The sequence below is a fragment of the Talpa europaea genome (genome assembly GCF_964194135.1).
Source record: "Talpa europaea genome assembly, chromosome: 12".
NCBI classification, from domain to species: Eukaryota; Metazoa; Chordata; class Mammalia; order Eulipotyphla; family Talpidae; genus Talpa; species Talpa europaea.
In genome coordinates this window covers 50659288-50673956 of record NC_140079.1, presented here as the reverse complement: position 1 = coordinate 50673956, position 14669 = coordinate 50659288, and the positions used below count along the sequence as shown (strand labels likewise).

The 14669-nt window shown below is 40.4% G+C and overlaps 1 protein-coding gene across 1 annotated transcript in view; it reads right to left on the bottom strand.

Annotated features, from left to right (window-relative positions):
- The window catches only part of LOC311180935 (uncharacterized protein C1orf21), a gene marked incomplete at both ends in the record, with an annotated part of 142934 nt that overhangs the window by 17936 nt on the left and 110329 nt on the right, over positions 1-14669 (bottom strand). Inside the window, 2 exons of the mRNA XM_084249032.1 lie at positions 1476-1536; positions 7201-7277. Coding sequence (XP_084105158.1) covers positions 1476-1536; positions 7201-7277 — 138 coding nt within the window. The remainder of the gene's footprint in view (positions 1-1475; positions 1537-7200; positions 7278-14669) is intronic.

Below are 14669 nucleotides of genomic sequence, written 5' to 3'. Positions count from 1 at the left end.
CAACAGACACACATACACAAAAGAACCTTCTATATAGCTCACATCACTTGTCATTAGGGAAATACAAATCAAAACGACAATGAGATGCCACCTCACAGCTGTGAGAATGGCCTATGGCAAAAAACAAACAAACAAACAAAATCACAAACAAGTACTAACAAGGGTGTGGAGAAAAAGGAACACTATTACACTTTTGGTGGGAATATAGACTGGTCCAGCCCCACAGAAAGAAGTGTGGGGATTCCTTGAAAGACTAAAAATGAATTTACCATATGATCCAGTGATTCCACTCCTAGGAATCTACCCAAAGAGCACTAAAACTCTAATTCAAAAGGAAACCTGCACTCCTATGTTTACAGCAGCACTGTTTACAATAGCCAAGAAATCGAAACAACCTAAATGCCCCCAAAACAGAGGAATGGATCATGAAGATGTGAGATACACACACACACATACACACACACACAGGAATACTAAACTATTTAAACAGATCAATTGTTGCCATCTGCAGTGACATGGATAGAACTGGAAGAGATTTTTCTAAGCAAAGTAGCCAGGAGAGAGAGAACTACTTGATGGTTTCACTTATACATGGGATTAGAGAAACCAAACAAAGGATCTCAGGCAAACAGTAAGACTGACCCTTAAAGGTGGACCTATATCTGAGACACTCAGGAGGGGAGGGGAGGGGGAAGGAGAGGAGTAGAGTGGAGAAGGGGGTTGGGGGAAGGGGGAGGAGAGCTCAGTGGAGTATGCAGGACTGTGAGGACTTTGGTGATGGGAAAACTAAGGTGACCACACCTGATGGGAGAAATCCTATACTGTGAAAAAAATAAACAAGGATGTTTAAAAGGTAACCAAAAAACAAACAAAAAAAAAGGAGAAAGTGATCCATTTTGCGTTTTGCTGCAATCCACACACTCCTTGAGAGGCAATCGACACTCTCTTTGGAGTCAGACAGATGTGGGCTACAGTTCCAACTTGACCACGATTCGCCTTGCAAAGCCATGCAGGCTCCTCAAGTATCCCTAGGCTCAGCTTCATTGTCTGTGAATTGCAGAGAAGACTTGCTTCCTGGCCACTGCTCTGGAGACGTGCAGGCCGCAGCCCGGGCAGAGGTCTGTGTGGCATTTAGAGCAGTGCCGGGCATGGAGTGGCCTGGGTGAGTTCTGGCTGGTGTCCAGGGCCTTCCTACTGGCAGCGTGAGGTCAGTGCAGCATCACTGCAGACACCACCAGTGAGAGAAGACCCAGTCTCATCTGACTTTACACTCTCAGGATCCTCTATTATGCACTAGACAGTTTCATGGCCACATTCTTTTTATTTTTTTCAGGGAGCAAGATTTTCATTTTAACCCTCTATTCTTCCCTTCACAAGAACAGCTTTGAAAAACAGAAACTGGAATTTTGTTCCCCTAAAATATAAGACAATTGACTCATTTCCCTTGAAAGATGTGAATTTATTTTATTTCTTACCTTTTCAATTTTTTCATCCAGCATCCTGAAGAATTCTTGTTGGCTTTCAGAGATGTGCATGCTGGAAAATAAAGAGTAGGTAAGGGTGTATTTTGCTGCTTTTTGAAGTGTGACTCCCTCAAATGGAAAATGCCCAGTCTCGGAACTTTGGGGCAGGTTAGTTTACTGAAGACATTTCCACAGAAATAATTTGGAGTTATATTAGGGACTAAATGTCATTCCCTCATTTGTAATAGTCTTCCAGGGCCTGTGACCTAAGGGATACAATTTCCTTTCAATGCACACATGTACTTACAGTGATGTTTCTGTTACTTTTTTTCTTCAGGTACACATTTGTGATTTCAAGAAAAAAGAAAAGTGTCAGCAAGTCACATGTGGCTTTATTTCCACCCCGTGTGTAACCATAAAAAGAAAATGTATCCTGGTTATTATATGGAAATGTGTATTCTATAAAGGTTGTCGGCATCAGTGCAGCATTCAGCTGACTGTGTAGGTGTGGTGGGGGGAGCGGATGAGCTGAACTTGACATTGCCCCTGAACACCTGCGTTGGCGAGGGTAATACATGTCTTTGGAGCTGAAATTGCACTGGAATGTGGGAGTAGTCAGGGAGTCTGTCTGAGCAGCACCTGCTTCATCTGTCTGCTTGTCCCATGTCATAGACAGCAAACATAGTGGTGGGGGCATGAAATGAGATTGGTGTGTGGAGAAAAGTTACAGATGGGCAAGGTGGGAGGAAGGGGCCTCAGTGGTAATATGGTCCATGAGTGTAGTTTCTCCTTGGCAAGTGGTTATGGGGCTCCTGGGAGGCCCCCAGGAGGTTTAGGATGCTGGGATGAGAGCCCCAGTGTCCAGTGTTTCTTTCAGTTGCTGTCAGTGTGGTAGATATGGAGAAACTTCTTCCCTTCAAGTCTGGAGTGGTGAATGCCTGAGTAACATCCCCCCTTGGCATCACACCTCATCCTTTTAGGGATCACAGGGAGTGCACAAGGGATCCCAAACCCTCCAGGCTGCCCTTGACAGATAAAGGGAGTCAGAGGAAGTTTCCCCGTGTGTAAAACCAAGATCTAAAATCCAGGAGCAATGACATCAGCTTGGATGTAAAAGGAAAGCAATGAAAAATACCTGACACCAGCAATCAGCTCTCACAGTTCGAAAGTACTTTAACAGGTATTTTCCGACCTTGATATGATCATTGAAATTAAGTTCATGTTCTGTTTCAGTAACAGGCCGTCTCTTGTGGCAGGTTAGCAAGGCAGGGCAGAATTGTGAGGATGAAAATACATTAAATGGTTTCCTCTGTTTCTGGCTGGACAGAAAAGTCATTCTGCGTGGCTGAGTTTTCCCAGATTCTTCATGGTTTCACTTCTGAAACTGCCAGTGGTTTTTTTTTTTTTTTTTTTTTTTTTTTTTTTTTTTTTTTTGTGGGACCCTCGCCGACGGCCAGGGAACGAACCGGCGCTGCAGAGGCTGCTGGCAGCCTTGCAGCCCAGAGCTCAACTGCTGCGCTACCAGGGGAGGCCCTGAAAGTGCCACTTTTTTATTTGAGCTACTGTGGATGCAAACCTGTCTAAACTTTATGCTCTTTAAAATAGACGGTCTTCCAGAGACATTTCTTAACTTTCGCTCAGTGAGGAGGAGCCACTTCCCTAATCTGAAAATGTAGTGACCCTCCTTCTCTGACACTGAGATCCCCGGGGTCTCTGAGGTGGGCAGCCCGGCTCTCATTAAGGCAGAAGGCCTTCATCACCAGGTTGTCCTCTGCCTGCTTTGAAGTACCTTCTCTCATCTCCTCTTGTCAGAGAGGACGCCAGTCCTTCTTCTCTGAGTTTTCTCAGGTATCAGATGCTTTTGTTTATAAATGATGAATGCTTGATGCTAAAGATCTTTAATAAGAGTCTGTATATTGGTGCTAGATTTAACTAATTTCATGTAACAATTTCAATAAGTCCTATTTCTCTCCATGACTCAATCTGGGAGGACACCAGGGTCCCTGGGCACTTCCCAAGCTCTGGGGGGTTAATCCTGAGTCACCAAAGACTTTTCTTTCTGTGTCTCAGCCTCATAGGGCCAGGGATGACAACACTATGACATCTTAATGAAAGTAATCAAACGAAACAAGGCAAAATGGGAAAAATGGGCTTTCGAGCTGAAATCTTAGCAGCCTTCATTTTCAGTGACTAAAAAAAATTTCCAAATAATAAAAACCTAAGCCATCAAAGTATGGGAAGGCAAGGTCCTAATCCCCTCACATGTCACCTGCCAAGATGGAATTCAGTTATCTAATTATAGATAGGTGGGTTCCTGGAAAATCTTAGTATAAACACAGATTTTTAAAATAAGATTTACTTTTATTTATTTATGCATACAAGAACTGGGGTATAGGCCAGAAGTGTGTGTGTTGGGGGGTGAGAGGGTTCACCAGAGACAGAGTGGGGAGCAGAACTGATGGATCTACTGCAATACACTTCTGAGGGGGAGCAGCGGGCAAGACAGGAGAGGTCTGCTGCACCATGTGGGTCAGCTCCCTGGATGGGATCAAACTCAAGCTGCAATGGCTGCAGATCGCTTCATAGTGCTGAGACTTTAACCCCTGTGCCACCGGGAGACCCTGAACAGATATTTCTTCATATCGATCATTATTATTGTTCAACAGAACCTCAGGGAAGTGAATGGACTCTCATCCTAACTTTGTGACAATCCCTTGCTAGTAGTACATGCACGGCTCACTGTTATTTAATTAGTTCATGATTTTGTCTTTTAAAATCCCATGAAACCAAAACCAACACCAAAAGCTGGGGCCTTGATGTCAGTCTGGAGCCAACTCACCTCCTACCCATGCAATGTGTCTACCCTGGCCAAGACAGAACCATTAGGCCTCCCTTTCCCTTTTGGAGCTTCAGTGCATTTCTATTTGTGCTTAAAAAGCAGATTACTTTAGTTGTTCTTAATTTATAAAGGGCGCACGATGCTCTATAACCTATCAGGACTTGTCTCTTCCTCTCCCATCACATCGCTGGGCCCCTCACGGTGCGCTGCGGCCCGCATTTGTCCTCTCTGCTCAGACCCACTGCGTGCCTCAGTGCAGGTCATTCACCGAATTTCCCGAGAATGGGCATTTCTCTTGTTTCTCATCACTAAGGCATTCTTACCAAGTGTCAGACACAGTGGTCGGCACTCAGCATGCGCTATTTTATTTGATCACTAGTTTATAAGGCAGGATTTTTCACCTCTATTTTTCTTTGAGAAAGCTGACAAAGACCTGAGGTCTGAGAGTATGAGTCAGTACACATGGCTCTACCTGTTGAATCAGTGATACAACAGGCAAGAGGAGTACCTGCCTTTATGGCGTTGTACTTTCCTTGCACTCATGGGGAAAAAAGCCTCATTTTCTTATACAACTACTCAAGAAATGATAGGTCCTTTAATCCTGTATGCTAGCAAGAAGGAAAAATGAAACTTTTCCTGGCTCTCCAGAAAGATTTCCTGGTTGAAAGTCACACCTCCATTATTCTGACTTATCATTTAAAATACACACACACACACACACTCTCACACACACATACACACAAGCATGCTGCTTGGTGGTAGATGGGATTTTCTTTATACTTTTTATGAAAACACACGAGCCAACTTAACCGCTTGCTCTGAAAACTCCAGCATCCGCATTCTGCAGGACATGTTGTTCAGCGTGTCAGAGTTAAGTGAATATTCAGTCTTACAGGAAAAAAAAGGAATTTCTCCTTTAATACAGTTTCTCCTTAGAACTCAGAGATAAGAGAAACATTTGATAATAGCACAGATCAAATGCTTGGATGAAAAGGTGATGTGGTAGTGCCATCAGAGAGCTGTCCTCGAAGGCAGATAAAGTTAGTGTGGATAAAAGTGATTAGCAGTGAAGTGGACTCAGGAGGTTGTGATAGAAACCTAACACCTAAGGGGCAAGAATCAGTTGTAACATTATCCTGATACTGTAAGTGTATTTTAAAATGTCCGGTGTTCTTTGAAAGTGAAAAATTAAATCACTGAGGTCATTCATACCTCTCCACACCCAGGAATCCTAAATCCATAAGCCGGTGGATAGGTCCACAGTCAGTGGTCCAGGCTGACATGTTTCTAAGCCAGATTATGTCTGTCTCAGTTTCACAGGAATAACCAGAGATAATGTAACTTTCGCATATGATTTGATTTATGGGGTTACAACTATATGTATGTAGTAGTCAAATTTATTTGGGGGGGAGGTGTCTGTGTCACATGTACTAATTTATTTATATTATGTATATTTATATTACATTTTATATTTTATATAATGTAAATAAGGTGAATTTATAAATATATACTATATTTAGGTGGAACACCAAAATAGAGATTTGCTGTCTCTGGTTAACAGAGCCTCTCTGAAGAGGCTTCAAATTTACACAAAGATAGTTTCAAAGTTATACAAAGTACAAGGTAGATTCAGTTCTAGCATCATCTAGAAAGCTACTCATTATTCTCTTTACATTTTTAACTGTGGAATATCTAACACAGAGAAAACATGATGGTATTTGTATATTTTAGAAAAATAGTAATTAAAAGAAGATCCAACTAATCACCACTCAGCTTAGGAAATATCCAGTCCAAAAGAACCACCTCTCTGAATTTAATGCCTTTTCATTTCCTTGTTTGTCTTTGTTTTATTGTAGGAATAGTGAAAACACACACACACAGTGTACAAAATGTTGCTTAGTTCTATTTTTAAATTTTATGTCATCAAAACTTTATGTTGGCACACTGCTACTTACTCTACTGCTGCAATCTTAAATTCATGAGACTCCTTTCTCCTCATGTAGCTATAGGTCATTCATGTAGTATTACTATCACTAGAAGATGCTACATTTTTGTTAACCTAAATATTTTTGATGGACATTTCAGTTTCAGCTTTAAGAGATTCAAGAACTCATATAAACAATGCTAAGGACATTTCAAAATAGGTCTGCTGGTGCACATGTATAAGAAACTCTACAACATCTGAGAGTGGAGTTGCTGGGGGAATGTATGCCTAGGAACAATTTTAATAAATACTGCAAAGTCTTTTTCAAAGTCATTGTGGCAATTTATATTCCCATTAGCAGGGGTTAAGGTTGAGTATGGTTCCACATGCTGGTCAATCTTTTGTCTTTTTTCTAAATTTTCTCCAGTTTTCTAGTGTGAAATGACTTACTTTTTCACATATTTGCTATTTATGCTTCCTCTTCAGTCAAATGACTGTTCATTTCTTTAGTCTCTTTTTGAATGAGTGATTTGTCTTTTACTGATTGATTTGTTGGAGTACTTTATTATGGAATCCAACAACTGTCAATTATATGTGTTGCAAGCATATTCCATTATTTTTGTAGATGTTTACTTTCTTACAGTTTATTTTGATACACAGAAGTTCTTAATGCAGTCATATGAATGAATCACTTTACTTAAGGTTCTGCATCCCTGGTGACTAATTCAAAGTTCTTCCCTCCCCCGCCATCATAAAGTTATTCCTTTTTATTTTCTTCTAACTTATCTGAAATGTCTGCCCTGTCATCCATTGTGGGCTGTTTTGGGGTCTCTATTCTGTTTCATCAGACCATACCACATTGTTCCAGCTACTACAGTTTTATATCTTGATTACATGGTGTGCAAAATGAGACTTACCCTGAAAACAGTTTTATTTTTTAAAAAAGTATAAGGAAAATGGGAACTAGGACTTACTTTGCTCTGGGTTGATGGACTAATCCGGGAATCTCTTTATTAGTTTTAAGTCTTACATTTGAACTGGCACTTTTTTCCTGCAACACATAAACACACACACATAAAAGACAAGATCAGACGAGCAATTAAATTATATCATGAACAGTATTTCTGATATTAATGTTAATATGAGCAGATGTAGAGGAAGTGTTTTGAAAACCATTACATATGACATTAAAATAGCAAGTTGATGTTGAAAATGTAAAGGACTTAGGCTTATGATTTATAGGAGATATGACCTTGGGTAGCTCATGTTTTCACTAACCAAATGTTGAATGCTTCAGACATTAATCTGTATTATTTCTTCACTCTTCTCTAGTTTTAATTCAATAAAGAAATATGAGAGGGGAAAAGCAATGTCATGAATTTCATTACAGAAATATTGGATCTGTTTGAGATCCTCCACAGTTGGTTACTTCTTCACAAGGACAAAAGTCCTTGCAAAGCTGTTACGCAGGACAGGCAGAACCTGCCAGGCATTTTAACAGGGAACACGGTCATGAAAAGAGAAACTAGCTTTATAACTGCTCTGACACTGTTTGGCAAGCTATGTGCAACTAAAGTTTTTTGGGTGGAGTTGCTGAAATTAGCAAGAAAATCAAAGAAAATCAAAGAGGGCTCTAGAGTCAAAAAGAACAGCAGTGGTTCAATCACAGCTACTGTGTACTTGTCTAGGTTAAGTGGCTTCAGTGCATTTTATCTGTGAAAGACACTGCAGCTACTGAGAGATGAAGTTTGCACAGGGCCCTTGGAGTAACAGGGAGAAGAACATGGCTAAAAATAACACAATTCACATTGAATTGATTTAAATTCAATACTAGTGTGTATTCAAGGAGCACTGTTTTGGCTTTTTAAGTGAATAACCTGTCTTATTCTGAGTATCCTAGCCACAGTGGAATACCCTCAAATCTGAAAATACTGATATATCAATCAGTAATCATACTATCTCAGTAATATTGCTTCTCTCTATTTTTACAGATATTATATTTAAAAAAAATACTCAAGGTGCTTTATAAATTGTTCATAGAATAAGTCCTTAAAATGAAAGGGAAAACTAAGTGACTCTATACACTCAAAGGACCTGAAGTGTAGCAAGGAATAAAAGCTCCTCTGGGCCAACCTGCCATTCTCACCACATGCAGTGATGTGGAATGACACAGAAAACACTGATCCTCAAATGAACTCTATTTAGTGCAAATTTTCTTAGGACAGTGGAAGCCATTTAATTCAATGTAAGCCCAATGACTGCTATGTTTTGGTTGACTTTACCACAAACATGAGCTAATCTAACAATAGTGGGATGAGCTTATTTTTCACAAAGCAGGTGGGAGTAATTAGGAAACTGCATCACAGTTATGATGGCTTGATGAAGAGGCTATGTTCCAAGAGATGCGCTGTTAGGTGATTCTGTTGTTGTGTGAAAGTCATTGAGAATAGTTGCATAAACCTAGAGGGTACAATCTACTACACTCCTAAGCTAGATGGCAGAACCTTCTGGAACTGGTGTGGTCCATCTACCCGATGTACCATTAAGTGACATGTGACAGTAATTCCAGCAAGGCAGAGCCAGCGATCTCTGTACCACGGGGCCACCGTGCCTGCTGGGAGCCACGCCCATCATGGAGGCAGTCATCAAACATTGGTAGAATGAATGAATGAGGTCAGCCAATGATGGACTTCTTTTCAGCAGAGACAAAAATAGCTTAAAGGTGGTCTCCCTGTGAGAGTGAAGATGTAGGTCCCTCCACTCCCCCGCAAGTTAGTCATTATTTTCCCTTAAATTTTATGTCTGCTTCAATTAAACATTGAAAATGGACATACTTGATGTGAAAGAACCTTTAACTCTTCCTCTACTTACATAATTTCTCACTCTTTGAACTCAAATGATATGCCATTATTTTAAATATTGCTGAGGCATGACAATGACTTTTAATTTTAAGACTACAAATGATATTCAATGGTATTCGGTTTATATTAAATTTACTAAATTGTACATTGCCTCACCAATCTTCCTTAAAAACATTGCACTTGCTAAGAAAGAACTCCCCCCACCCCAAACAATACGGATGATCAGGACATCTGGGCCCATGAGAAAGGACATGTCACCCCCAGGACATCATGTACATGTGTGCACTTCCAGGAAGAGAGAGGCCCAGAGGTAAGGCAGAGGCAAAAGGAGGACAACAGAAAGGACATTTAATTACATAAAGATTACTATGTACTGTATTTTCATAATGTATGTGTTTTTACAGATTACCATGAACCAAGGTCATTAACAACTACTCACTGACCATTTACTAGAAGTCAGTACAGATTTACATATTAACTCATTTTTATGTCCACAGCACCTCTCTGACACAAGTACCATTATTATCCTCACTTGACAGATGAGGAAGTAGAGGCTTAGAGGGATGAAACACTGAGGTAACAAGTAATAAGTGAGTCAGGATTTGAACCCAAGCAAAATGGCCCCAGGGTCTAGGCTATTAGCCACTTGTCAGTAGTTCTTAAACTTTCTAGCATCAAGACTCCCTTTACCTATACTCTCCGAATGTTGATACATTTCATTATACAAAGTGAAAACAATCATATTTGTTAAAATCACCATCAATCTCATCAGAAAATTCTTTTTAATTTTTTAAATTGTTGTTGAGGTACCACTGTGTTACATTCCTGTTAGTGTTTTGACAGTTTAGGAATCCCCCCTCGGGTGGAATAACTGCAGCTCTCTCACCAACGAAGCACCTGTGGTCCACCACCATAGTCCACTGTGCTTCACCAGAAAAATCTTGACTAAAACTGTCAAGGTCATGGTCATGGATACCAGTTTTCAAAATCCGAATTTTGGCTTCCAGTTTGAATTTTATCACTAGCAAGTCAATTGTTTTCTTTGATGACAAGTCTGATTATCCATAATGTATCTGTCAGACCTTTTTTTTCTAGAGATGGTGTTCCATAAACTACCACTGGTAGTCCAGTGTGTGGCCACCAGCTGTAGAGGTGCTGTCCCCTGGAGAACCATCTCATTTGGGCATCAGAAGAAATCATCACACAGATTGTTAAAAAGACAGGCACAAAACTCAATCAAATTAGGCCATTTTTTAGTGCTTACACTGGGAAGCGAAAAAGGAATGCATTCTTCTACTTTGATGTATGTGGTGGCAAATGACACAATAACCATTAAGGTTTGGTGTCCCTACATTGATTTACGGCATCAGAAGTTTTACCTACTGCTGCTTTTGCACTGTCAGTGCAAATCTGGACACAGTGAAAAAGGCAAACAGCTTCTTAGTGTTATTAGAAAAATTACCTCAAGGGCCTCCAGGGGTCCCTGGGCCACAATGACTACAGTGTCATGCTTTCTTTTGCAAAGGAAAAGAACTCTTGGTTGCTTAATTATGCTCTATGCCTTATCTAAAAAAATATTTAACTGCCTTGTGGATATAAAATTTATATTCCATAACATTCCATTAAAAATGTATGATTAAATGGTATTGGTAAATCTAAAAAATTATTCAATTATTACTATAATCCATGTGGAAAGTCTTTGTGTGCACCTATGGTTACATTTCTCTTGGGTAGATTCCTAGGAGCAGAATTGCTAGATTTATATTTAATGATTAAAGACATCACCAAAGTGCTTTCCAACGTGGCTATACCATTTTATATTCCCACCAGCAGTACATGATAGGTCCAGTTTGTCCAAATCCTTACCAACACCCAGTGTTGTCTTTCTGACCATTGCCTGCTAGTGGTGACTCACTGTAGGCTCTAGATAAAAAAAATGTGACTTACTTAGACTTGTTCTTTTATTTCTTTTTATGTTCCTGAATACCTAGTGCTTTGCTACATGGCAGCATTTCTATGCTTACTGTTTAGCTATATTTGCATAAAGAAGCCAGCTTTATATAAGCACATAAACATCATTTAGCATTGACTTTGGCATTTGTTTGTTGGAAAAGGGAAAGTTAAAGAATATGCCTTAGGGAAGAAAAAAGAAACCAGAAAACAAACAAAATCAAGAGGTTAGTGGGAGCAGTGGGAACTTTGGTTCAATATTTGAAGCAGCTCAGATGAAGTTGATGCAACAGAGCAGGTGAGGGTCATGCATGTCTGTGTGTTCCAGGGATAGGAAAAGAGAATCAAAATGGGAGGTGACAGAAATGGTAAGTAGAATATTGTTTGCTTAGGCAAGAAAAAATCTATTTCAATGGTAGTTGATCTTATAAACTAAGTGCTCTAATTAGACTGGGACCAAGAGGAACAAAGACAAAGCCACTGAAAGGATCCTCAGCAGGCAGCTTGTAACGTGGTGCTTCTCATGAGCCATACACGTTGTTCTCAGAATCATCTGGGTTGCTTGTTAAAACACAGATTTCTAGGTTCCATTCAAGACTTCTTAAGAGGGATTGAGGCCCTGGAATCTGCACCTTGAACAAGAGTCCCAGGTGATTCTTACCTCAAAAAAAAAAAAAAAATTGGGAACTTCCATTTCAGAGAATAGATACTTTCCTGCTTAGGATGCCCCATTTTAGGTCCTCCCTTTCGTCCTTCCACAGAGCAACTTTCAAACTAAGCTCCAGGGTTCTGCTGAGCTGCCTGGAGGGACAACATGGAGCCCACCAGAGCCACACACCCCCTTGAACTGATTTATATTTAGGGGCTCTATCAATTGTGGGGGAAAAAGCATTCAGTTCCCAAAAATGTTTGTAAACTAATGTCAGGTAGTGACAAGTTTATTGAAATAACAAATCAAAAAAACTTTCTCTATTGCTCGTGATAATTTTCTTTCTTTATGCACAGAACCCACTTGTCAGTAGAGTAAACCCCTGGTTCTTTTCTTGTTGCTCTGATGGCAAAGACAGTCAAACTAACTGCATCTCTGCTGTTGCTCCCCAATCCTAGAGGCATCAGCCAGGGGGAAAGTGGGAATAGTAAGAGGAACTGATAACTTCTTAAAAAAAAAATCCCTCCAATTTAATTTATTTAACTTTGAAGGAAGTAACAGAATGTGTTCAGGAAACTGACAGAGAATGGTCCCCACCAGCAAGGGATGAAATTTCTTGTTCCCTTTTACTTCTTTGCCTGGGTTGTCTCATGGAGTCTCAGGAACTCAGGAAGCTGTTGTTCTGTGAGGTTCCCTGAATTGCTTCTGGGTTGGTAATGTGGAGAGGAATGTCATTTACTTTTCCTGGGCCAGCCCAGAAGATTGTATTTAAGAGGTGACTAGTGTATACACACACACACACACACACACACACACACACACACACACAAGCACAGTCTAAGCTATATTTATTTTTTCAGGTGGGTAAAAACATAGCCAGAAAAATGAAAGTATAGAGCCTCCCTGGTGGTGCAAGGGGTTGAGCACTGCACTATGGGGCGGTCCACAGCTTCTGCAGCGTGAGTTCGATCCCCAGCCAGCAGGGGAATGGCCTGCATGGCGCAGCAGACCTCTTCTGTCTTGCCCGCTGCTCCCCTCAGCAGTGCATTTCAGTAGGTCTGCCTGTTCTAATCCCCACTGTCTCTGGTGAATCCTCTCACCCCCTGCATCTCTGGCCTGTGCCCCAGCTCTTGTATGCATAAATGGATAGATCTTTAAAAAAAAAAGAAAAAAAATGAAAGTATATTTGATCAAAGTTAATGTAATATTAGAACAAAGAAATGCATCACCCACTAAGTCTTTACTATCTTAACAAATATGAAGTCACCAGCTGTGTAGAATTGAAAAACTTTTCCTATTATGAACCAGGATCTTGACCAGTTTTCTTCACTAAGTCAGAAATGCCAAATGCCAAAACTAAAAACAAAAATTTAAACCATCCCATTTTTCTTACCAGAACCCTTTTTTTGGTCAAGCTCGCTGAGCTGGGTAGGTAAGCCCCAAATCAGACTCTAATCCTTGCTGAACTGGCTGGACACCCACAGTTCTCTTTTAATTCTAAACTTGTGTGTGTCCAGAAAATCTGTTGTAGCATTTTCCTATGATGCTGTAGCAAATTAACATGAATTTCATGACTTAAAACAACACACCTATAGGGGCCTCCCTGGTGGCCTAGGGCTTAAGTCTCAGTGCTATCACCATGACAGCCTGAGTTCCACCATATATGGTGCAGCAGACCTCTCCTGTCTCAAAACTGCCTGTTCTGCTCCCCACTGGATCTCTGGTGAATCCTCTCAACCCCTGCACCTCTGACATGCACCCCAGTTCTTCTACAAAATAAACAAATAGACATTTTCTTAAAAAAAAACCCCATACCTTTATTATTTTACAGTTCTGGAGTTCTCTGTATTAAATTTGTTTTATTACTGTGCATAGCTATTAAATGTACGCATTTAATATATATTTAAAGTTGCATGTTTGATGACTTTCATGTTTTTTTAAAACTATGTTTTAAAATTTTTTTATGTTTTCACTTACAGAAGTTGTCAGATTTTGACTGGTGGAAGAGAACTCATTTCTTTTTTCATTTATTATTGCTTCTAGCACTAATATGATTAGTACTGGCTAATTCTACATTAAGCTCCCTCCCCATTCACTTGTTTCTAGACCCTCTGCAACCTCTTCCCATCAGAAGTGAGAGGAAATGATGGGAAGTCAATGTTTTAATAGTGCCCCCAGGCTTTTGAGCTGATACAAGCATCAGTTCTGTCACGGTAGGACTATTTTACAAAGTGGAGCCCATCACTAGATTTCTACACACGATCTTGACAGCCAATAATCAAATTTGGCGTTGTTCCATTATTGGTGTACTTTTTAGCCCAGGGCTAGGAAAAGACTGGCTGTAGCTAGCATGTGGGTTGAAAAGGCTCTTTAAAATTGAAATATGGTATTTAGGCAATAAAGAGTAAGCACTGTGCTTTTCTCCCCCTTTTTGGAGAAATATGCCGCCAGAATATCTTCATTGTAAACTTTGCACACAGATCCTGAAATGCTTTAAATGTTTTTTTGTTTTGTTTTTGTTTTTTTTTTTGCCATGCATGTCTCATCTTTTCAGCCTTTTAGAAGCTGGCTAGGAAAGTTTCCATCCTGACCCTTACTCTCATTTGCCCTCCAATCTGGTGTACATTCCCAACAGGCAGCTGAGTGAGCACTTCCTGCTGATGCGTGACAGGGGTGTGCCTGCCCCCCACCACCCCCTGCCTTCCCCACCAACCCCCCACCCCGCCCCCACCACTGGGTCAGCTTCTCTGGGAGACAAAGTAGGAGCAGAGGGAATGGTCCACATCTGCTGTTTCTAGACCCTCTACAACCTCTTCCCATCAGCAGTGAGAGGAAATGATGATTTACTTTTACAAATAGGGACTAATGATACAATAAGCCTCATTTACTGAGTCTACCTTATGATTTCTGAATGTATGATCTTTTCCCTTCTTTGCCTCTCAACTTCAAGGAAAATCTTTTCCTGAATAAAAGGCATCAAACA